The sequence below is a fragment of the Megalops cyprinoides genome, chromosome 1 (genome assembly GCF_013368585.1).
Source record: "Megalops cyprinoides isolate fMegCyp1 chromosome 1, fMegCyp1.pri, whole genome shotgun sequence".
NCBI lineage: Eukaryota > Metazoa > Chordata > Actinopteri > Elopiformes > Megalopidae > Megalops > Megalops cyprinoides.
Window position 1 is genome coordinate 14,818,558 of NC_050583.1, and position 26,443 is coordinate 14,845,000.

The 26,443-nt window shown below is 42.9% G+C and overlaps 1 protein-coding gene across 1 annotated transcript in view; it reads left to right on the forward strand.

Moving 5' to 3' along the window:
* The window catches only part of grin2bb (glutamate receptor, ionotropic, N-methyl D-aspartate 2B, genome duplicate b), a 48,306-nt gene that overhangs the window by 8,810 nt on the left and 13,053 nt on the right, over window positions 1-26,443 (forward strand). Inside the window, exons 2-5 of the mRNA XM_036524624.1 lie at window positions 1,500-2,144; window positions 18,310-18,453; window positions 19,019-19,289; window positions 19,905-20,097. Coding sequence (XP_036380517.1) covers window positions 1,500-2,144; window positions 18,310-18,453; window positions 19,019-19,289; window positions 19,905-20,097 — 1,253 coding nt within the window. The remainder of the gene's footprint in view (window positions 1-1,499; window positions 2,145-18,309; window positions 18,454-19,018; window positions 19,290-19,904; window positions 20,098-26,443) is intronic.

The following is a 26,443-nucleotide window of genomic DNA, read 5'->3' on the forward strand; positions in this document are numbered from 1 at the left end:
TCCTTCTGTTGCTTGTCCCTCTTTTTGTTTCTCCCTCTACTCCCATCTCTTTCTGTTCATTTCTGCCTTTTCCCATCTTTCATGTCTCTCCCTCCCCCCCATGTTGTCCTTTCTCTCTCTCCCCCCACCTCCATTCCTGCCTTCTTTTGGCCTTCTGCATATATTTGTATATGTTCTCGCTCACTCTCCCCTCTCCCTTCCTCCCTCCATTGTTCTATCTCTCCTACTCCCTCCCTCACCGCCCCCCTCCCTCTCTCTCGAGCTTTCCTTTAGAAAAGTGAGCAATTGACAATTAACATGTGGACCTGTAATTAGTGCTGACAAGGTTCCAGTAATTAGTTCCCTCAAAGAGGCCTTTTTGTCATACTCTACATACCTCCCTTTCATCTTGCCACTCTCCCTTTATCACTTGGTGTGTGTTTATTGCGTTATTTTACATTTTTCTTCTGTTCTTGCTGTTTTCTCTTTCACTCTCTTTCTCTGCCCCCTTTATATACTATTTGCTTCGCTCTGCTATCAATCCCTTTCTTGTTGCTTGAAATGTTTGAATATTTTACAAAGAGAAAGGTTTTTCGGTCTTGTTTCACATACATGCATACACACAGACAGACACAGACATGCACACACAAACACACACACACACACACCTCACATCTGATCTTTTGGGCTATGACTAACTACGGGAGCTGCTTCTCTCTCTCTCTCTCTCTCTCTGTTTCTCTCCCTCCCTCTCCATCTCCCCCCCCCCTTCTCCTTCTCTCTCTGCATCACTGTTAATGAAAAGAGCTATAAATAATAGCAAGAGATCTGCAGTCATTTAGAGGGGGTTGAGAGGCAGGAGAAAGAGAGGGAGAGGGAGGTGTCTGTGTGTGTGTGTGTGTGTTTAGGAGGGGGGGTGTGCGTAAGAAGGAGAAGTCATAGAAAGGGGCTATCAGTCTGACAGTTGATCAGACAGTCAGTTGGCATGTCAATCACTTCTGTGAGTTTTTCAGTGCCTGAATCATTCTTTCAGTGTATCAGTCAGTCAGTCAAAATGCATTCTCTGTTCTCTCTCTTTATATCACACTACTCCCCCTCACTCTTTCTTGCATTCTCACTTTTTCTCTCTTCTTCTCTCTCTTTATCTGTCTCATGCTCCGTCGTATAGGTAGCCTCCCCTCCATGGGGAGGGTTTATATCATAAATATTGAAAAGGCATTATGTGGCTACAACACAAGCTTAATCAAATATTGGTCTGTATGCATATGCATTCTTATTGCATGTGTGTGTTTAACCGTAGTTCATGTATGTAATGAATACCCTTTCTCTGTTAGGATATGTGCTGCGTTAACCTTTCTCTCACTTTCCCTCTCCTCCTCTGTATTGCACTGCTTTCTCAAATTGACTCCAATGCACACCTATGAAAGCACTAATGTGCAGTTCAGCCAGTACAGCTGGCATGTAGATGCCATATTAATGAATCTCTTTTTGGCCTCTTTTTTTTTTGCTCTTCCTTTCAGGGACTGCACTTACACATCACCACCATGCCTGTCTGCCACCGCCTCCCCCCATCTCCCTCTCAGGACCGGCGGATTTCTCCCCCCTTCTCCCCTCCAGAAAGCTGCTCCTCCCAGCACAAAACTCCCCCCTTCTCCCTCTCCCTCTCCTTCTCCCTCTCTCTTTCCCTCCTTTGCCTCTCCCTCTTGCTGCTTCCGGTGTGCGAGTCCCGGAGGGGTGGGGCTGGTGGCGGAGGAGGCGGGGCAGGAGGCGGAGAAAGGGGCAGGGCGGTGATCATACCGCCGCACTACCCACCGGCGGCCGCGCCCCCGCCCCCGCCCCCCAAGCTCGCCCAGGGCCTGAGCATCGCCGTGATTCTGGTGGGCAACTCTAGCGAGGTGGCTTTGGCAGAGGGCCGGGAGAAGGAGGACTTCCTGTACATGCCGCTCCCGCCCAACGTGGAGCTGGTCACCATGAACGACACCGACCCCAAGAGCATCATCACCCGCATCTGCGACCTGATGACCAAGCACTGGCTGCAGGGCGTGGTGTTCGGGGACGACACTGACCAGGAGGCCATCGCCCAGATCCTGGACTTCATCTCTGCGCAGACGCACATCCCCATCCTGGGCATCCGCGGAGGGTCCTCCATGATCATGGCTGCCAAGGTAGAGCAGGAGTCTGTACAGTGCTAGTGCTTCAGGGCTGAGGGGGTTGGTCTTGCTTTAATGGAGGTCTTTCAGTCTCATGTATGGAATTGTTTTAAGTGTGGCTTTGTACGTTACCTCCACGGTGTGTTACGGATGCTCTTCTGCCTCTTTTGCAAGATTTAAGTCGGTCTTTATGAGGAGAACATGGATAGTTTCGATAACATCCTTCCACCTTGTCTGCTGCTGAGGGAAGTCATGAGAGAGGAAGCGGGTGAGGACGTTTAGGTTTGAAGTGTGAGAAAGATAAAGTGTGAAAGAGAGGCTGGATTGAAAGAGGGCTATAGAGTGAGAGCTGGAGAGCATTAGACACAACTGAAAACACTGTCAGTTAAGGACTGCAAGGAATAGTTCAACAAAGGGAATGGGATACACTGAAAATAAAAAAGGAAGCCAGACAGACCGAATGGTTATGAACTAGTGACAAGACACAAGTGGAGAAAACATGTAATCTACACCTTACACAGTGCTAAATGAGAAGCCCAGCTACTTTAAACCAGCTCTGAAATAAAAGAATAGAGTATAAAAAGCCATTGATATGTCACATGAAGGCACCTATCATTGAGACATTCGTCTTTGGGTATTACAGTGACAGGGGTATATAAGGGGTATATGAATATATATCATTTGGTGGGTGTCATCTGTTTTACCCAGTCAAATCTGTGTGAAGAGTCACCATCACAATCATGCTGAAACTTCTAGATATTTCACATCAATTCAAAAGAGATGGCGCCCAGTTACAATGGCAGCAGTACGCTAACATGAATAACCAGAGCATATTCCAACATTGTGAAACAGATGAGACAAGGTAAGGCAATGTAAATCACCTCAACACAGGTATTAATCACTCCTTTTATGTCCAAAACCCGGTATTCTAAACCCGGTTTAAAATGGCTGGACTTCCCATTAGAAGAAGCAAGCCCTGATTTTCCCAAACGCTACATTTCTCAGGATCAGACATACTGGTTTGTGACTTTTCAGCCACAAATGTCTTCTCTCAGCTTAACATGAGGTTTAATTACTCCCTGCACATCTTGCAGGCAGGAATGAGAGCCCCATCACACAGTGTGTCTGACCAAGTCTGTCATTAGCATAGCACATTTCTTCCAATTTGCCTTCAGAAGTTAACGGTTTGGAATGATATAATTGAATTAACTCCACACTGCTGCTATCATGTCAAATATGCTGAGCCCATTTACCATCAAGCCCTCACAGAAAAGAGCCATATGTTTATGATATATTTATGAATATGAAGATATATGTCACTGAACTCGCGTGACATTAAGCGCCTACATGTTGAGGAATGAGTACACTTTTTCAGCAAGATGGTTCAGCTAATTTCATGCTTAGTAAAAACTCTAAATGATTGTGAAGTGAAATGCATAATGCATACTTTACACATGCAAAAAGAGAGATCATTTGCTGTTTGTTTGAAATGTACATTGAAAGCCAAATGATTTAGCCAAAGAAAACTTATGCTGGAATACTTGTCACACAAATGTACTTTGTTTCTGATTTCCTTAGATGATAAAACATGGTTTTCCATATTTTCAATGAAAAAGACGTGAATAGACCTGAAGTGAAAGCAGTGGGAAAAGAAGCAAAATGACTGCTTAATTATAGCAGTTATAGGAAAAGACATACAGAGCCAAAGAATAAGGTAACAGGAGATTGGCTTATGAAGGAAATAGTATTGGTGTGAAATAGGAAGAGGAGTTTCCTCAGTGCACATTTTAACATGTTTTTACTTTAAAAATCAAGAATGACGTATTAGAAAAGGGAAATGAAGGCTAATGGAGAGAGATTCATTAAACGTGAAATAGATGGAAAAAGGGAAAGAGAAAGGGAGAGTAGGGTAGAAAAACCCGCTGAAAGAGAGGGCAGAAAAACCGCGATAAAAAAGGGAAGTGGATTAAAAGGGAGAACAACAGCATGCCTCAAGGTAAATGGGTTAAGTGTGAAATGGAAAGTATGAGAGAGGAAGAGATGAAAAGAGGGCTGGAAAGAAAGAGTGTTTTTCCCTATCTTTCTCTCGATGATTACCTCTCTCACCCTCTCACTCTCTTTCTCTCACACAAGGCTTAATGCTGCTGAGGCAGTTGGCATGGCAACCTCTTGCACATATCTATCTATCTATCTATCTATCTATCTATCTATCTATCTATATAATTAACCATTTAAAGTGAGACTAAGGGAGTAGGAAGTATATGGTATACTTCTGTGAAAAAAGCAAGGGTGATAGAAGAACGTGGTTGACAGCATGGAAGAGAGGGAACGGGAAGGACTAAGGTAGAAAAAAGGGGGTTTGCATCAATGCAGAATGGCCTAGAAGAGAGGGCTGGATGAAGAGACGGAGATGGAGGCTGGCTGCCATCTGTCATATGGCTTTGAACCAGTAAAAGAGATGAAAGGAAAGATGGAGAGATGGAGGTAGAATGGTGGGAGAGAGCTTGTCTGCGCTAATTGGGAGGAGAGGAACGGATGTCAATTGAAAGAGTGTGTGAAGAGCATGACTCTGAGGAGTGAGATGAAGGGATGCAGGAAGAGATGGGAGAGGATGAGGAGAGAGAGAGAACGTAGACTGCATTAAGATGAGAACGCAAGGTTAGGCACAGTGTGTGCCAAGAAACAATGTAAAGAAATAGATGGAAAATAAATTTTGATTACTCAGTTGTGTGAGTGTGCAATTGTGTGTGTGTGTTTTTGTATTTGTGTGTGTGTGTGTGTGTGTGTGTGTGTGTGAAAGAGAGAGAGAGAGAGAGAGAGAGAGAGCTGTGCTGTCATGGTATACTGTCTTACCTCTCACCTCTGCTACAGTACACCACACAACAAACAAAAAATTACAGCAAGTGTCAGTTGTTTTGTCTGAATCGTTTGAGAGGTGACAGGCTTTGAACAAATATCCCATCCTTTTGAAAACGTCAGCTGAATGTGACACAGCTGCACTAATGACAGATGCACTGCAGCGGAGTGGAGTGCGGGGTGATACACAATGAATATGATTGTGTGTAGTGCAATATATTATAGCCCTTTAATAATTCTACTCACTGCTCCTGTTGACTGATTGTCTAGAGACCAAGGTGACTAATTTGTCGCTCAGACCAATTTCAGCATCATAAATTATAGAAGGAGGGAATTGTCAGGGCTAAATGTGTGGAGGGTGAATGATAATGGGGGAATTGTGCCTGGGATTAATTGTTGTTTAGATAAACGCAGGGATTGTACCGAATGATTTAGCCACAGGTTTGCAATTTGCGAGGGCCAGATACGCTTTGGTCTTATTTGAGACAGACACATGGTTTTCAGAATGAAATTCCCCTCTCTCTCGGGGGCAATGTGCCACCATGTGTGACAGTTCTTAGAGAGCCTGGTTGCCGGTCGGGAGCTGGATTGCTCAGGCCACAGACGTGCTCGGTTATTTTACATACAATGCCTCATGTTGTAATCCCTATCAGAACTGCTAGGCACTCTAATATGATGTTGCTCTGCATCTCTGAATGACAATAAGGATGAAGTCATTAAATGCTCAATCTCTCCCTTTCTCTCTGTGTAGATTTCGTGTCCTGCTGACAGTCTGTTACCCTTCACTCTTTCCTTCTCTGACTTTACCTCCACCTCTGTCATTCCCATCTCTCCTCACCTTTCTCTTTGTCCTGATTTAGAAGAAGGCACAGTTCAGCCCGTGTGTCCCCTTTTTGAGAGAGAGAGAAAAGAGAGATAGAGAGAGAGAGAGAGAGAGAGAGAGAGAGAGAGAGGCCTAAATCTATGTGTCCTATTTTCCCCCCAGTCAGTCTCTCTGCCCATTTCAACTGCATATTAAAAAAACACTGCCTTCATTTTACCTGTTACGGTCCATACTCCTCTTCACCCTCATTCTAAATCTGCTCCTGCTCTTCTCTGTTACTGTCTTCCTAAAACGGCTTTGACTCCTGCTCCCCTCTCTGCTCCCTCCACCCTCCGTCTACAACATTGTTAGCCTCGAAAGCACATAGGGTCAGATATCATCCTGATTTCCATGCTGTGAAACAGTCACACCCGCAGGTACTAGACGGCCCCCTGAACAGGGTGTCGGTTGTCACAGGGCCATTACCTTAATCTGTTGCTGTGGTGTTCGGTGCCAAGTAAAGAGTCTATCCGTACCATCTTTGCTATGACTCATTTGGGAATTGACCCAACAACCTGCCAGTGTCAGGGATAACACTTCACAACCACAAGGCCACTTAACAGGAGCATTAGCTTCATTATTCCCTCGCGCTCCTTCTTGTCTTCATTTCCTGTCCTGCTTATCACTCAACCCTTCAGTCTGTACTTCCCTGCCCTTTGTCATTTTTCATCTCCATCACCCCCTCCATCCTCATTTCTCTTCCATTTTCCGCCGTTCTCTTCTTTTTCCTTGTCACCCATTTCTTTGCGCCGACAGTCTTTTTTCCTCTTTCATCCTTTGCTGCCATCCCTTCCCTCCTCCTCTCTTCCTCCTTTTTGTCCCTCTCCATCATGTCTCCCCTCCCTCTCCCTCCCACTCTTCTCCCTCCCGCTCTTATGGGTTGAGCGTGGTGCGCAGTGACCGGCGTGAGTGTGGGTTAGAGATCACTGGCCCTCTGTCGGGAGAGTGAGATTAATGAAGAGAGCAGGAGATGCGGAGTCAATAAACGATGGGCTAATGTGGCAGCAGATAAAGGCTGTTTCAGCCGAGTCCTTCTCTTTCTGTGGATTTATTTCTTTCTGTCCGAGTAACCCGGAAGCAACGGTGTGAAATTGAAAAATATTGTCTATACGGTGGCTCTTAGGCTCTGCGCCACATATGACATTTTCCTCAGGATGTCATTCGAAAGCGTGCTGTAGAAAAGCCCATAGGGATTTCTCTCCCCGCCGTAAGCAGAACACTCTACTACCTCTGCCTCACTCCCTTCTCCACTAATGAGGACTGGACTACCCATCTCAGCTGAACAGACGTACTGAAACATACACAAACACCAAACTCATTCACAAATTTCCACACCACACACACTCACACATCAACCCAGCCACCCACACACCAACCCACTTGCACATACACAAACACATACACCCTCAAACACATACACTAGCTCACACACACATACACACACTTAAACATGCTTTATATGCAGTGATATATTCAGATGAATGTGAGCAGTATTGGCATGACATAGCCATTGTGTTATGGTAGCATTTTAATTACAGAGACAGCCATGAATAGCAAAAGCTATGCACCTACACAGCAAGAACATATCTGTCCTACCATTCCAACAAATTTCCAAAAACTAAAGATTCTTTCATGACTGTAAATGATGCCCCTCCTCTGCTCCCCTCAGTTAGTACAGTCAGGACCATTCCCTCCCTCCCTCTGTTAATAAGCATTTAACTGTCTTTACCCTGACCCCCCCCCCCCCCCCCCCCCCCCTTACCCCCAAGCCCCCACCCTCAACTCACACACACACACACAGACACACACACATATCATAAAAGCTTATACAGGTTAGGCCTGTACTGAATTAGAACCCGAATTTGTAGCACCTGAGTAGTCTTTCTTTCAACATACAATTACATACAAACATGCACACAGAGACAGACACAAAGAAACACACAAACAGAAACACCTTATGGGACATATTGGAGCAGTATATGGTAGGTAATGTAAGATTATGTGTGTTTGTGTGTGAGTCTGTGAGAGAGAGAGAGAGAGAGAGGTAGTTAACCATATGTGTCAGGTATGGGTAACTGGCAGATGAGATATTTTACTATAACTGACAGTTCTGTCTATGTTATGTATGTGTTGATTCTCCATAGAGGCAAACTTGGCTTCTAATATCATTTGAAGGCTTACATTCTCATTTTCTGAAGACTACAGCATATAACCCTAAGATATGTCAATTATGTTGCGGTCAGAATCAGCATGGTGTGGAAGTTAAGCTGTTTATCAAGAAGAACTTAACTGAAAGAGCAAAGAATAAGTGGCTTTTATGCATCCACGCACAAAATTTAAGGACTTGATTTTGTTTATATAACCTTTACGTATAAGTAATATATTTAAATGCATATATGTTGAAAAACATGTAAAATATGTGATTTTATGACCCTCTTGGTTTAGCCTACCTTGTAGTTTGGTGTGGGATGTGCATGCAGTGCACATAGTAACCCTAACCCAGATTCATCATGTGTCATTGCTGCCATGGCTTATTCTGGTGTAGACAAAGTCATAAACAGAATGTAAATGGACCTAAGAATGCAGGACACAGCGTTCTCTAGAAAAATGAAACACACACGTACGCGTACGCACACACACACACACACACAAAACGATGACATAACTTTATCTCATCTGTTGTTTTGACCAGCCCTCCCCTCATTCCTTTGAATCATCCTTCCATCACAAACATTACACAATGCCCGGTCCCTCCACACGAGCGATTCCACACCCCTGCACAGCTTCAGCATGCAGACCCAATTACAAGTGCACTCCAGACTGGCTGGCAATCAGTGTCCTCATGGTCAGTCATAATCAAGGATCTTGGGGGCATTTTGGGTCCCCAGAAAAAAAAAAAATTGCTGTGCCGTGATGTTCACCAATAGCGATGTGGAGATGATTTGAGCTCTATTAAAAAATGCAATAAACAAAGCAACGCCAAGATGTGTATTTCCATAGCCATTCATCAAAATTATCGCTCACTCAGTGGGTTCTGCTCGCACAAATGTGATAAATGAAACCGATATGAATGCCCTGTAATTACGTGATTGTAATTGACCTCAGGTGTATTGCGCATCGTATTCGTTAGAACGTCTGCGTGCGTGTGCATGCAGAGAGAATATACATATATATATAAATATATCTATATATATATATATATATATATATATATATATATATATATATATATATATATATATATATATATATATATATATATATATATATATATATTTTTTTCCCACACTAATGACATCTTTAGCAGGACTGTTTCGATGGAAACCACGTTGCCACGGAAACGCAGCCTGTCTCTTTGAATTAGAAATTTCGCTCTCTATCTCTCCCCCTCTCCTTCTATTTCTCACTCTCCCGACCTGACAGCGCAGCTGATGCCTGTCAAGAAGTGTAGAGATATCACTGCGAGAGGGCTGTGGAAGGAGAGACAAATACGAACGAAGGAATACAGCAGTTAAGAGAGAGGTTAGAGGATGCATTTTTAGTTTCAGAGAAACGGGAGGAGAGATGCGTTTTCCTTAATCTGAGTAAGAGAAGGGAAAACAGGCAACGCAAAGAGAGAAATAGAATGGAGAAACATGGAGGTGAAGAGGAAGTGACAAAACCATGAAACAGCGTGGCAGAGTAGAGGAGAGGGCAATATCAGAGGAGGAGGAGAAAGACAGAAATTGATTGCGCTACCTTAAGTGATTTTGGCATGACTGAATAACTGCTATCCTACTGTTCCCAACAGGAATTAACATTGCAGAGAGAGGGAGAGAGAGAGGGAGAGAGAGAGCATGATCGTGTCTTGGCAGCAGCGTGGAGACAGAAAAGTACATAAGACTGATGGAGAGAGTGAGAGACGGCGAGAGGGGGAATTAAAGGGCAGAGGGAGGAAGGAGAAAATGAGTAAAGGTTGCGAGGGTTGAGACAGAAGGACAGGATGAAAGAAGACTGTTCTTTAAACCTTTACCAGCGAGAGGCCAGGAGAGAACTTTGTCTCGCTCACTGTCTGATCTGCTTGACCCTTCCCTGCTCTCTTTTTCCACCTCCCTCCCCCTCTCCTGACTGATAGCGTAAGAGCGTACACACTGACTGCCTGGACAGGACCAAGTCACAGGACAGACAGTGAGATCACAGATATTCTGTTAGGTGAGACCAGATATTCACCTTGTGTATTTTTTCAATCTTTCATGCTTCAGTCTTCCAGTTGGTTGTGATGCGGACTTACAGGAGGGTCTGTGCTGTCTGCATTGCCATGGTGAAGATGTTCTGTTTTAAACCACGCCCCTTCAGGAATGCTCATACTGAGCCAGCACACCTTTAGCTTCCACAGTGGGAGAAACAGAACTTTCAATAAGGAGGAGCAAACAGCTGAGTATCTGGTCAGTAAATAGAATATCTGTGGTGAGGATTCCCTGAGAAACTGTGGAGTCTCAGTACTAAATGGGGACCAACACAAACAGCTGAAATACATCTGTTATTAAGACTGTAAAGTATTCGTGATTAGCTCCTAACTTAACATTTGCTAAATGTTGCAGGAAAAATACTTCCCTTGTTGGCTGTTTATGTCTGGCTACACCCCTGTTTCCATCACCCCGTCTCCACTGCCGTAACACGAACTCTCCTTTCCCATCTCTTTCCCTGTCATTTCATTCCAAATTGATGGTAATGGTTTGGTAGACACAACATTAATATTTGAGTGTTCTGACTTCAAACTCTCCAGAAGGTAGAATACTGTTGTAGAGATAAAGGGTACCTCAATTGCTCCAGTAATAATCCCACTCTTTGAATATGGCCCTCTTTAATGCTCAAATCTGTCACTGCATCTGTCTTTCAAGGAATCCCACTTCAATGCCAAAGCCACAAATTGTCTTTGCACTCTCAAGTACCATGCAAGTGTCCGTGCCACATGAACAAAAATTTGTGAAAAGGTGTATGTGCGCATTTAAGCATGCGGGCCTTGCATGAATTTGTTTCACAGCTCAAAGGTTGAGTAAAAGCTGGTATGGTCAGGGGCCACACGATAATGAACAGTTGTCAGGACTTAATTATGTCATAATAATTAAATTAAATCAGCTAGCAAGTAAAAGGTAGTTTTTTTTTCATATGTAATCCATTATTGAGGTCTCCTGTTGCCCTTTAGACTACATCGCAAGACCAAAGTGCCTCTTGTATTTCAATTGGTACAGAATGTTGAGCGCACATGTGAATTTAAATCGTCATTGTAACTCAACTTCCCTTGTAGGAAGGGGAATGGAAGACAAAGTTAGAAGTGCAGTAGTGTAGGCACTACTGACAGTTTTCCTATACCAATATAGTGAATCCGACATGGATGTTATAGCATTTATGTTCACCTGTGGGTGAAACACATTGTGCCTTTGCGGTTCGCTGTGCCTCTGCACCTCAGTGGGTCACATGTGACCTCAGAAATAGGTTTTCAAACATGGCCTGGACATTGGCTTCGTAAGAAGAGTGTATGTAATAGACAGAGTACTGTGTCATTTGTAACTATCCCAATAAAAAAGGGTGTCTGCTGAGCAAAAAATACTATGTTTATTAAAACAAGTATCCTTGTAACTCCTGACAATCCCTACACTGAGAGATGTCCAGTCATCCCTCTGTTTCTCCTTATTGTCCCCAGGAACGTGATTGACACATAGGCACACTGGGTTGCCAGTTCACAGATATTTATCCCCTCTCCAAGGAGAGCACTTTTCCTTCACTCTGAAAAAGGGCTGTGAAGTCAGCAATTATCAGCAACTATGATTTTGTTTAGCGATACCACATCCAAAATGGAAATATGAGTTTTTCCTTTGTACCACTCCTAATTCACAAGTCGGTTGACACGTAGATGTTGAACAGCATCATACTGTTGAAACTTCAGAATGTGTGCTTGCTAGACAGCCATGTTGGAAAGGGGAACCATCTTTAGATCCATTACAGGAGCAGCTTTTGATGACAGCATCATGTTCTCTAAATGAGCATCCAGTGAGGGTACTGTACTGTACAGGAATTTTAAATGCAGGTCTGAGAAAAAAAAACTGAACAAAAAAACTAAAAACACCTTGCCATTCTAGAAATAATAATTAATCATGGGTGGATGGAGAGCCCTTGTACCCAGGCGTGTGAAGATCATGTGTCTAATTCAGTGTGAGATCTGTGAGCTGTGTGCACATATACAGTATGAGCTTTGTGGAAGCTGACTGTGTGTGTTAAATATAAATCTGCAGAAATCAGTGCCTCTCAATGTATACAGGTATCTCGTATCTTGCGCTGTTGTGTTGCAATATATACTGTAAATATTAGCACATTTCTTACAGTGTGTCACATCCCTGCTGTCATATGTGTATTGCTTATGGTATATTTGTATGTCAGACCATAGTATAAATGTGTAGCTGTCTTATTGTTCCTTTTTTCCCTTTATGATAATTTTTTTGCATCATATTACACCTGTGCTTTAACTGTGCATATTGTATGCCATTGATGACACTCGAGATGTATTGAATTTAAAATAAAATGTTTGAAAAGGGGATACATCATTACAGTCTCTTTGTAGTGGTGTATTACACAACATGTGTGTCTGTTTGTGTTTCTTTCACTGCGCATTATAGAAGTCATTGTGCATAAGTGTGTGTGTGTCTCATTTTGTGGATATGTCTGTCCGTCCAGTTTGTGCCAAGCGTTTTGTGGAGTGGCTGTAAAACCTTGCCCTTGTGAACAGAGAGGCATGTTCAAGTCTTTTGTGATGTGTATGTCAGTATGTGTAACTGGTATTTTTAGAAATGCAGAGGAATTAATTCACTTTAATTAGAAATTCAGCACCGGAGCAAGAGAGCTCAAGGAGGGAGGGCGTGCCGAGAGAGAAAAGAAATAGAGAGGTGAAAAAGTAATGGAAAGAGGGAGACAAGATTAAGAGAAAGATACTGCTTTTTCATTTTTTTTTTCATTGCGTTAACTTGCTGGCTTTAATTGCTTATTTATAAAATGGAACCTCGAATTCAATGTGACGGCAGTGCTAATTATCTGTTGTAGCCACTGCCAGCAATTTAGCAAATTCATTTTATTTTCATTCAAAACAAAATGACACAATGAAAATTTTATTCTCTTAACTTAAAAACATGAGTCGATGCAATTTTCTTCAAAATTGATTTCAAAGCAGAACAGTTAATGAAAGAACAGACACCCCAAAGGCACGAGTTAACACACCAAATGCAGCTGCCTTAGAAATGTAAAGGGCAGGATTGACTGGGAGAGGACAGATCGGTGAGCAGAAAATAAGCTGTTGCCAAGCAGGACACCAGGTGCATTTCCATCATCAAATACATCACCCTAACGGATTTTATTGACATCTTGTATGCTTTTGTGCATTCCATTTATTATTCTCAGATCCAGGCAGGGAATCTGTATTCCGAGAGATCGGACAAAGGGTCCATTGTGGCACCATATGATCCATTCATAGCCAGCCTGAAAATTTCCATCATTTCTGATCGATCTGGAAGGGTAAAAATGGCTTTCTAATGACCATAAAGGGAGAGGAATCACTGTATGAATGCAATGCAAAATGGCCCTTACTCTTATTTAAAAAGGTAAGGTGCTTTACATGCAATAACCCATATTTATTTCCATAGCCACAGAAACCTGTCAGAATCAGCGTTTGCCCTGATTCAATGACACAGACAGAAGAGGGAAGCCAAGATGAAATGCTTGTGTGTGCAGGAGTGCTCAGGTATTGTGAATTAAGGCCTGTGAAATCTTTAAGAGGAGCATAAGTGGACCATATGTTTACCTCCTCTGCTTTATGTGTGTGTGTTGGAGCAGGAGCAAATTGCACCAATTAATGTTGAAGGCACCATTTTATTATATTTGCATATCTGAGTGTGCCTATGTTGGGAACGAGCATATCTGTGTTGTCACAGATTTTTGTCAAGTTTCGTCAACATTGCAAGACACCAGTCATGGCAGTGAGGCCAATATGAAAAAGAAAGACAGAAAGAAGAAAGGTGTAAACAAACTTTTCCTTTTGTCCCATATTAAGTGCAGAGAGGCAATGCTGAGAAAGTCCCAATGATGAATGAGTCTGGTATGTCAGATTTTATGTAGTGCCCACACCTTCCCAAGAGGCATTATTAAAGGCCTCTGTACTGGCAACCCTTTGTGTGTCTGGCAGTGAGGAGAATGCATGTGGCATGGTGCTGGAAAACAGTCTTTGCATGTAGTAAAAATGGATAAATGGTGAAATTTCTGTAGTGAGAGAAGTGAGAGAAGTTGTGAGAGAAAGAGGGAGAGTTAGCTTGTTGTCTTATCTGCATGCAATCATATGTTGTTGTTAGTACTCGTATCATGGCGATAAAGCAGATGTGGATTTGAACTGAATGGAGAAAGAGAGTTAAGGGAGTGAAGATGGTCTGAGTGTGTGCCTGTGGAATGCGAAAGAGTGAAGACACATGGCCAACACACCTGGTTAAGTTGTGCTTTTGCTTTCTCAAGTGGAGCCTGGTGTTATTCAGTTGCATGTTAGCAACTTGGCTAGGATCAAGTCCAAGGCCTGTTCCCTCTTTGATGGACACGCCTGGAGAGAATTTGATTTGCAGTATTTTATATTCTTTATGAGATACTTTGTCCACAATTTGAGAGGTAGATCTGACTTGGCTAATGCTCCAGAACTAAATCTCATCTGATGAGTTCTGATGAGTGACAGTGACGGACTGAAACTCCGATATGCCCAGCCATTGTTTGGGAATACAGTGGGGACACTGAGGAGCACTTTGTTTAAACTGCAAAGATCCTGAATTATTAAATTGCCCCCACGGATGGGTGGAATATATTTGAACAACACGAAGAGTCCGTTTACAGTGGGATTTTGTGTTTCTAATCAATCAAAGAAGACCCCGCTGAGGGAAAAGAAAGATGTTGTTGCAGCAAAGTCCTTTCCACAGTCAGGTAATAAGCAACAAGTCCACTTGTTGCATCATAAAAATTGACAGAAATCTTCCCCAACTTGAATTTAAGCATCTTATGCATACTCTGAAGCATACTGTCACAGATATTGCCCGGCGTTCTCTTTAAAACGGGACACGCGCAACTTGCCAAGTCTCCTGCAGTCCATCCTGGCACCGTGATCTCTGACAGACAGGGGAGAACAGGCAGCCAGGCTGTGAGAGGGAGGCCCAGTGTGTGAACCGGGGGTTAGGGGGAGTCCTGCTGTGGGTGGGAAAAATCGAGCTGGGATTCCAGATGATGTGGGCCTAGCGTAGAGCGCGCACCCCCCCCCCCCCCCCCCCGAACACTATCGCCCCATCCACTCTGCTGTCAGTGAGGTGAGGAAAGGGGGACCATAATGACGGTGATAACGACAATAACGACCTCATTGCTATCTGTTCCAGAAACCTCATTTGCCAACAGGGTGTGAAACCTACAGTAATGAGAAGACGGGAGGGGGCAGAGGACGCCGTGTAGAGACGCTGGGAATGCGATCCCTAATATGTTATTGGTTGAGAAAACAAAACGAAAAAGGAGTGGTTTTCAGATAATGGCTGGTTATTTTTGTCCTCCGCCATTTTTTCTTTCCCTCTCTGTTTCTCCCCTTTTCTCTCTCTCCATGGTCAGTGATTGGATAGGGTTCCGTTTAATTTGAAACATGTCTGGGATAGAATTAGCCAAATATTTTAATCAAGACCAGGATTTTCTATTTTAATTAAGGTTAAAAAAGAATAGAAAATAAGGTCACTACTAATGAGGTGATAGTCTGACAAATGTAAGAAGTAATTAATTGCATGTGTGTTTGATTAAAGTTGAGTTTTTTTTAGCAACAAGAAATGTGATGAAACATGGAAATCTGATCCTGACAACTATTTTAAAATATGTTTGACAGTGTATAAGATGCTGTACATCTTCACAATATTCGTGTTTTATGCTGTTCTTTGATGTGTGTGTGTGTGTGTGTGTGTGTCTTTCTGGTAGCTGTTAGATTTTCCTGTCTTTTCAAGCAAGACCAGCTGTTCTCTCCCTCATGCTATCCCTCCCACCCCCTCTTTTCTCTCTCTCTCTCTCTCTCTCTCTCTCTCTCTCTCTCTCTCTCTCTCTCTCTCTCTCTCTCTCTCTATCTCCCTCTCAATCTTTGCAGCATCCAAAAAGGCTATGGCTAGTTAAATGCTTACACTGTCATCCTTCTCTCTTGCAAACCAAATTCAAGACAAGCTTTATTGGCATTAAGACAAATGCGCAGCCAGACCCATTTAGAGGGGTTACTTATGGTACTTACACATTCTCATACAGCAAAAGGGCATCCACTTAAAACAATCAAATGGCTGCAAATTAAAACATTTAAAACAAGCAATATCTATGAACTCTTACAGCAAAATACTTCTGTTCTTCTCTTGCCACACCCATAGAGCAGTTTTAGGAGCATTTATGATCAGGATGACTTACAATAAATTCATGTAAACTGTGATTTCCTTTTGTTCATCTCTTGTATATTTCTGTGTATATATTACATCATATCTTGGAGTGATCTGAATTTGAAATTGGGAGGTAGTACACACATGTGCCCTTGTGAGTTTGTTTTTTTTTTTAATGCTGCAGTGAAAGAGATTGCATCTGTATCTGGCTGGCTGGACACTGCTCTCCATTCTGGGCAGGGAGTGCAGCAGCCATACCATCCCATAGCCTTCTCCTGCCAGATGGCTGAAGCTAAGTGCTGTAGGCCTGGACTCGGTTAGTATTTGGATGAGAGACCTGGGAGAAGCAGGGTTGCTGCTGAAAGTGGTGTTTGGTGGGCCAGTAACAGACAATCTTCCCCCTGCACCAGAGAAAACCAGTGTCCCAGAATAAGACTTCCCATCTGTCAGATCAAACATTAACCCGACGTCCTGACTCCATGCAATCGTTAAAGGTCCCACGGCGCTTACTGCAAAGAGTCCCAGCATCCTGGCGGTATTGGTTTGGGCCATCTAATCATCTCCCAGTTTAATTGCATAAATAAATCCCTCACTCTCCACCTCAACCGATGTGGTACCCAGATGGGTACTACACACTGTTGATGGTTGAGATGAATCATCCGTCCCTGCACTGTAAGGTGCCTCGAGATCCATGAAAGGTGCTAAATAAATGAAATTCACTGTGCGTGATTGGCTTCCCATCACCAGGCTGTGATCACTGAGCATGTATTAAGTTCGGATCGGCGGTCTATCACCACAGTCTCTCACTCTTCCGAGTTAAAACAGACTTCATCGTAACAATGTGATGAACTTGTCTTTGTTTCTGTCTGAAAGTGGTTTACAAAGTGTTCCTTCTATGCTGTAGAGAGTTCAGAGATATTAAACAACTACCTTGAGAGACAGAAGCACTATGCTGGCTTTACAGGACTCTTTGCACATCTTAATCATTAAAAGTTGGGCTCTAGGACATGATAAAGCAAACAATCAGCCAGTGATTACTGTAGCAGTAAAAAAAGCAATTACTACTAATATTATGCTTTGACTTAAATAACAGTCTGTACATCTCCAGCAAAATGGAAAGACGCTGAATGGCTGGACTAGCGCTGCTCTTAGAGAGAGAGGGGCAGAAACTGGAAATTCAATTATATTTGTATCTTGGCAGTAAATTCGGCTGAATAAACAGGGTGGCAAGGAGGGGGCGGCGCAGAGAGTGAAGTACAGGATGAGGAGGACAGAAGGGTGGGATCAACAGAGAGAGAGAGAGAGACAGAGACAGAGAGAGAGATGAGAAAGGGGAATACAAAATAGTAGCAGTGGACTGGAAAGATGAGATGAAGAAAGAATGTGGGGGAAAAAAGGTGAATAGAGAGAAAGTGGTGTTAAAGGGGAAAAGAAAAAATTACAGCATGCCAGTGACCTCACTCTGCATTTTCGTTTGATAGACTCACAGTGTGAACGCAGTGACTGCAATGTAGGCGGTGTCTGTTTTGCGCTTGAATACTTACATGTAGGAGCCTCACCCTCCCGTTCCCTTGGCTTGTCAGTGGTATCATCTCAGAAACAGAATGAAGGTAACAGATCACCCTATCTCCCCTCAGGGTTCAAGGGGGGAAGGTAGTCTTTGATGTTGAGTGCAGCACAGTGATGAGCCAATGGGTTCGGCGTTCTGCATGACTGACACACATGACTGATTTCACGCGCTGATGCACAATTTTACACACAGACCAGCCACTCACATGCACAGATAAATACACACACAAATACCGAGACTGATACATGCACAGTCTCACACACAAACACAGACACACACACACACACCCACACACGTTCATGCACACACATACACGCAAGTATACACAAATACTATAAAGGAATACACTTTCCACTGTAAATACTCGTCCTAAATACACTTTTGTCCAGTCCAAATACTTTGAAAATAGTATTTAAACTTACATCATATTCTTTGCCTCTGTCTTTGTTTCAGGATGACCATTCCATGTTCTTCCAATTTGGCCCCTCGATTGAACAGCAGGCCTCAGTCATGTTGAATATTATGGAGGAGTATGACTGGTACATATTTTCCATAGTCACCACCTACTACCCCGGTTATCAGGATTTTGTCAACAAGGTAAAACTCGCAAACTAAACTGTCATTAAATCTCAATAATGGTTTTACAGCTAGGCATGATGCCACAAGGAACAGTGAAACAACTAAAGCGTGACGACCTTATTAATTTTTTTCCCTTTTTTCTTTGACCTTAATTAATTGATGATATTGCTTCAGCAAAAGTGCTGCAATGCAGGCAATATCCAGCCAGCTCAAAAGAAACAGCCAGGACATCCAGCATATGTGCACTGCTGCAGTGTACAGTGTATGTGCAGTGTCTGGTGAGGGCACATGGGACAGTCAAATCTACAACGAAATTTTTAAATCTGCAATTTTTGAGGGGAGAGAGTGAGGTTGAGGAGGGTAATCAGTTACTCCTCTGTGTATATTGCTATACAGAACTGTGTAATGTGAGGTTTTTTCTGTTAACGCTCAGTGTGTGTTAATGCGTGTGTACATGTTTGCATATGTGTTTGTTTGTTTGTTGGTGTGTGTGTGTATGTGCGTGTGCGTGTGCGCGTACGTGTGCATGTGCGCGTGTGTGTGTGTGTGCGTGTGTATGTGTGCGTGTTTGCACTTGGGACAGGTGCGCAGCACCATCGAGAACAGCTTTGTGGGCTGGGAGCTGGAGGAGGTGCTGCTGCTCGACATGTCGCTGGACGACGGCGACTCCAAGATCCAGAACCAGCTGAAGAAGCTGCAGAGCCCCGTCATGCTGCTCTACTGCACCAAGGAGGAGGCCATCACTATCTTCCAGGTGGCCCACTCGGTGGGGCTCACGGGCTACGGATACACCTGGATCGTCCCCTCGCTGGTGGCAGGAGACGCAGCCAATGTGCCTGCGGAGTTCCCCACAGGTACCGGTTGGGGGAGGGGGGGGGGGGTTGACAAGTCACTTCCATCCCAGTCTCAGCTGTCATGTTGTAGGAGGTATTCAGTGAACAGTACCTTCATTCCATCCATCCAGAGACACCAACCTCAAACACGTCCCGGTGACTCATGTTTTACATTGAACAGACGTGAACAGGAAGGAAGGTTTTCGCAAAGATTCAGTGGTCTGTATTGTTTTCGGCCCTGTGATCATCTGTTTTCACCGAATTCTCTCACACACACGTTTAATAGCACCACGTAAGCACACTATTGCTGTGATATTGGAAAAAAAAAAAATCTCAACAGCGTATCCTCAAGAACTCGAGTGGCGGAGCAGTTAATCTGGGCCACCTAACTGATCTGGTAATCTATGTCAGGAAAAAAACAGACTGCTGCACCCTCCACATACCGTATTAAGCCAGCGCTGTGCACTGTGCAGGTGGTTGGAATGAGAAAGGTGCATCTCTGAGGTGAGCCAAGCTGCACGCTGTGCTGTCAAAGCGAGTCAAGCTCCCGGTCCACACTGCGTTTGCCTCGCGAGCAGCTCATTGTTCGGAGCACGCCTCTCCTGCAGCTCTCTCCTTGCCCTCTCCCATCCGCAGGTCTCATCTCTGTGTCATACGATGAGTGGGACTATGGCCTGGAGGCTCGCGTCCGTGACGCGGTGGCCGTCATCGCCATGGCAACCTCCACCATGATGCTGGACCGTGGGCCGCACACCCTTTTGAAGTCTGAGTGCCACGGGGCCCCCGACAAGAAAGGGCCGAGCGCCGGCAACCCAAACGAAGTGCTCAGGTGAGCCGGCATTGTTTGGAGCGCTTTAGGAGGGCCAGTGACATCACTCGCCGTAATGCGCCTCACGTTCTCACGTTCTCAGATGAAAGGAATGGCGTTTAAGAAAAAAAGAGTTATATTATGTCACCATTTTAGTCTGATGTAAGGCTGGTGCAGGTCTTTTTTTAAAAGAGTGTTTATATAACAAAGTCCACATATTGCAATGTAACATAGACACTAACTATAGAGTGTAGAGTTTTATGTGGATAAACCAAAACTGTAGAATAGAGTCTAAAACACTGTTTAACATCCAGCATTTTAGACTAGTGGAGGTAGATTTTTTGAAATCCTTTTGGGACCCTGCATTGTTTTTGTTTCTATCTGTTCTTTGGTTTGAGGCCTTTTGGTGCAATCTCGTTTTCTCTGCTGTTGGTATTTCGCTGCAGTGCTGCTAGCTCCTCTCGTAGCTTTTTTGCACTTCAAGAAAATGTTTAGCGTAACAGCTTCATTCGAAGAGGTCTAATGCTGTTGCAGCCTATGGTACACTGAGGTAATCTTAGGCATGTTTGTGTTATTTTTCAGTTATGTTTCAGTTATATTTCTGGGGTAATTTCGATTGGTGCTTTTTTAGATGCTTTCAAGGAGAGGAGGGCGTTGCAGCGAGCGCACATAAAAAAGAGACAAAAAAGCAGGGCTGCTTAATCTAGTTTACTGTAAGTTCACTTTGAATTGTATTCCCTCAGCTTATTTATTCTTAATGTGATCACGAGCCTTCATGTTCGACCAGACAGAATGCTGAGCGCATTCGATATGAAACCGTTCCTGTGAATATTCTCAGGGTAAACCGTTGTAATAGCGTGATTCATGTTGGTGCTTTAATGTGCCCCTGACAAGAGGGGATCAATACCCTTGCCTTGTATTTAACGGCTCGCGACATAGAGTGATCTTGTTTTAGCCAGTTTAGGCTGGTGAGCTGCTGCGAGCAGAGGAGGCAGAGACCTTCCATTTATTTGATAATCATCCTTAACCTTCTTTTGACTATTTTTTGCATGATTAGCAAACACGCCATTTAAATAAGCCTCACCCTTGAGTAGCCAGTTTCTTTTTTATCTAATATAGCAGTGTTATCTTGTAATTCACATGAAAATGTTTTGGTTACAAAAAGCAACTGCTTTTAAATTTGAAACCAACTACTGTATGTCAGATATCTTTTGTTAAAATCGAGATTATTGTCATTCATTGTTATATACCTTTGTTCTGACTGAACAATTGTTTAATACAAAATGCACAGGAGGACTGTAATGCTACAACATTTTACCCAATTAAGACGCTGACATTCAGTATCTGGATGCCTGATGGTTTGGAGGATTGTAGTGATTGTAGTGTAGTCCACATGTTCATGGTTGTAGGCTCAGTTATGTAATTGAAGGAAGGAATAAAGCAGTCTATTCAGCGAGGTGGTGCGATGTGCGCTGATAAGGCTGTCTGTAAAAACTGAATTTGTATTTAATCCACCAGCGCCTACACCTGGTTAGTACTCCCCATATGCTTTTGAGCATTATGCTGTGGAGATGCTATGTAGATTTAGGTGAACCACGCAGACTGTTTCAAGATCAAATTCACTATGTGCAGGATGCTACCCCAAAAAGTAACCAAAGGATCTGTGTCAAATGGATTTTTGTCAGATGTTTGACAAATACTAAGTAATTAATTAAAAGAAGAAATTTAAGGTACCATAATTGATTTTTTGTGCATGGTCCTACTAACAATGCAGAATTAATGATGGTTAATGAAAGTATTCCCAATAAAATTATATTCTATGTATGATTAATCAGTGTCTATTATAATGAAATACATTAAAAAGGCAATACAGAGGAATCTGATGTAATATATAGTGATATACAGTATATAGGGATTTAGCAGATTATCAGTTATGATAATGTATGAATTTCCACACTTTAAAGTGCAAAGATTGCTTTTGATGTAGTTATAGTGGTACTCTTATTTGGGTGCTAATGTGCGAAAGGATACCACCTTGTCAGGGGCCGAGGCTGTTGACCCACTGTTTTGACATCCCAAACGGGGGAAAAAAGGGGGAGATGAGATGGAGGAGGGATACCATAAACAACTGAAGCAGAGAGGAAGTGGTAGGTGGGATTTTTATAGTTGTGGATGGAACTGATATGTCCAGATTTGGTCAACTGGGTAGGGATTGTCTGAAAAATTCTCCTCTGGATTCTTCGTTTGGAACGTAAATATATGACTATTTTTGGATGACGCTGCGTGGAAAATGGCAGCATGCAGGAAGACCGAGTTCTTCACTGAGCTGTGGTTTGTGGGGGGTCGGAACTGGTTATTCTGAGACTGTTCTCTCATTTACTGCCTTTGATGATTGGTTCCATACGTACGCACGTAATTTGCCTCAAATTATTTTAGAATGGTTTTATTTCATAGTGGTGTGGTTTCTGCTGTGTAAGTGTGTGTGTGTATACATATGTGTACATGTGTATGTGTATATGACTGTGTATTATGTGTATCTGCATATGTACATGTACACACATAAACACAGACGAACACACATGCATTCGTGTGTATTACAGTGATGGTTGGACTATAGAACGTGCCAGAATTTTTTCCCTCTCGCTTCCTTTGTTACAGAGCACTATTCATATTGCACATGTACTATTCAGTTGTAAATGGCCATAGTATTTTGGCAAAGAAATTAACAACAAGAAGGATAATGTTAGCTTCCAACTCTCCTCAGCATCCTCTCTCTCCCTCCCTCCCTCTCTCTCCCCCTCCTGTAGACCTCCCATTAGTACAGTTTATTACCATGTTCGCACCTCCACAAGTCTATTTCTCCCACTCTGTCTCTCTTACTGCGCTTGTCTTTGCTTCTGCCACACACACAGAGCACATACACAACACATATTTGTACTGTATATATTCTGCATGCGTAAGTGAGTGTGGGTATAAATGCTGTTATGTATGCACAATAAATGCATGTTGTAATATTTCCACATGCTGAAAAAACTGTTAGGAGTATCCTTATATTAGATGTTTATTCATTAATGTGTGTGATTCCATCATGAATTATCTATCATGAATTAATGTAATTACTTAGTTATTATAACATTCAATCAATATTTTATTACAATTTCAGCTACATTATTCACAAACCGCATGTGTAAATGCACACATACAGTAAGTGTGAGTGTAAATGAGTGCACATCAGTGTGTGATGTGCCTGAGTGTGTGTTTGTCTTTATGCGAATTATAGAGCTGTACTTGGCTCAGAACATTACCAAAAATGAGACTGTATGTATCAGTGTATGCCGCCATAAGTTATGTGGATATTAATATTCACCTAACTCCACACAGTGAAAGTGAAAATATGGAGATATGAGAAAATTAGAGAGACAGGTATGCATGTATTTTAGCATAAAGAAACATAGAGTGGTTAGCGATGGAGGGGCCGGGGGCAGTAGTTAGGGTAAAAAGATGCCCCTATCTTTCTCTGTCTCAGTCCCTCTCTCTCTCGGGTGAGATTATTGTTCCCATGGCAACGCGGCAGATTGCTTGGAAATCGCCGTGGTTGTGGGCGCCATGGCAACACATTACATATGCTGGTGAGTCTCTCTCAGTACTCAGCATCAGATGGGTTGTATATTTACACATACATATATATAACGCTATATAGAGACAGAGGACAAATAATATATAGCACCATAAAACTGTTCTTATGGTCACAGAGGGACTGAATGATGACAAACCATTATATGGCAGCACTTAACATTTATCTCTCTATATTTGCAAAGGGTGTCATTTACATGGTTTACCATCTTTACGATTACATATGATTAGGAGTGAGATACACCGAGTATGTATGTATGCATATATTAACATGGGCACGTGTGTGTGTGTGTCTGTGTGTGTGTGTGAGAGAGAGAGAGAGAGAGAGAGACGGTTACTTCATTGCAGAATGCTAAGCGTATGAAGCATACAGTTGGACACACTCTCAGGCTCACTCATTTAGATCTGTTATTTATTTCTTGCATGCATGTTTGTGAGGAAGAGCGTTGTCATGGAAATTGCAACCCACGGAGAGAGAGAGAGGAAGCCAGAGTGAAAGAGATTATCTGAGTTTATCTGACAGTAACACGCACATGCTGGCACATTAACACACACACACACACACACACACACACACACACACACACACACACCTGGTAGCTGTCACACACAGACACATAGATACATATGTGTATGATGAGCATATCACTGCACACAGCCATGCTGTCTTAATAGAGTTCTTATGTGTTTTGCAATCTGGAGTGCTGCTGACATATTGCCACCAGATTAAGAGCTATTTTTTTCCACAATAAGGGAAAAGAAGCATCACTTGCATCACGACTCACATTTTAGAATCACGATGCATTTAGTGGGGTGTGTTAATGCCTTTTTCTTCCCACAATTTGGAAGAAACAAGAAAGAAGGACCAAAGTGCCATTCCATGTACAGTACCAAACCAATCTCAAAGAAAACGTGTATGGCATATTATTGGTATAATTGCTCTTGAGTTGGCTGGAGATACTGAGACTTTGTGTTGTGGCACTCCGTTTTGGACCCCATGCACCCCCCCCCTCCAGTCACAGTATTCATATCCAATCCATCAATCAAATATGCCTTAAAAACCCTAATAAATGTATTGCTTCAGAGTGCATAGCACAGAAACAATGCCAGTTACAGCAGATATAGCATGAAGTGGGTGGAAAGAGGAAAGGCCAGTAGGGTGGAAACAATAATCACACCCGTAATCACAATAATGATGGTATTAAAAATAATGAGCAATGTTCTGTGCTGGCTTTTGGACAGAGAGATTGATCAAACAGCACACTATGGTTGTGTATAGTAAGGTTGTCTCCTAGTCACGGCGGTTCCGTTTGTGACAACTCATTTTTACAGCATTTACAAAAATGTCATCATTAATTGTTTTATATTACAAAATCATCTTTTATAATGAAAGACAGACTGGGGAGCAGGAAAAAGTCAGAAAACGAACATGCAAAAGCAGATAAACAAAAAAGTAAAAAAAAAAAGCCTGAAAAGGCAAAAAAGTTTTTTCTTCAGTTTATTTATTGTGTTGTTTTGAATATTTTGTGTTGTTTTCAGTGAAACCGAAGGGTTGCCGGTTCAATCCCCGCTGGGACACTGCTGTTGTACCCTTGGGCAAGGTACTTAACCCTTAGTTGCCTCAGTAAATATCCAGCTGTATGAATGGATAACATTGTAAATAACTAACCTATGTAAGTCGCTTTGGATAAAAGCGTCTGCCAAATGAATAAATGTACTTATTTTATTTTACAAGCATGAGAACTTTTTTCTCTCATCCTGTGCTAAACACCTTGTAATGAAACAGACTAGGATCCAGATCGGTTAAGGGTTTTAATCACAGAATCCAAGAACGTGTTCAGGGACAAAACAGGTCGGCAACAGGAAGCAGCAGTACACAAATCCAGAATCCAAAAAACACAGGTGAGGTTCAAAGAACAGGTGAAAGGTCAAAACACAGGAGTAACACGATCAAATGGCAGAGAACAGGCTTGGTAATGTCACAGGGAAACAATACCTCACAATGAGGCAACTGAACTGAGTCCTTAAATAGCCAGGGCTTGATTGAGGAATGGTTACAGGTGTGCTTGATGAGTGGGAGTGGTCGAGCTAGGCTGAACTGGGCGTGGCTGGTCTGGTTGAGCGGGTTGAACTGTGCGTGGCTGAGCTGGCTGACTGGGAGCGGGTGTGACACACCTATCTGAAGACCATGATTTGCATCTTGCTCTTCTGCATTTCTTATCATACAGTACACTATATATTTATACTGCACTTCATGCAGAATTGTGTTTAAATGTACAGCAAATGCTTTATCTTGCTTTTTGTACATTGTGTCATTCTTGATCGCGTTTAGTGACAGAACATGAGAAAAATTAGAATTTGATTGCCGACGATCCAGTTTATGACAGGGTTTCCAGGAACACATTATGTCGTAAAAACTGGGACTGTCTGTTTACAGTTTGTTCCTGTAAGGACACAAGAAACAAGCACATACATACAGAAAAAACATTTTTTTTTTTTTGTTTGAGTTATGGTATAAAGAAGGAGACATCAGCCCCGGGTTCAGGGTCTCTGTGCGGCTTTGGCAGTCAAGTTGCCTTACGTAGGTTCCGGAATGAAGTGGGCGTTGAAGTAGATGTGGGATCTCGACGGCATCCGACCTCCGGGGACACGTGGAAGTGGAACGGAAACGAGAGTGAGCCCGGCAGGGCCCCCGTGCGATAAGCAGCTGATAGTAGGGGTGCGATTGGTTCAC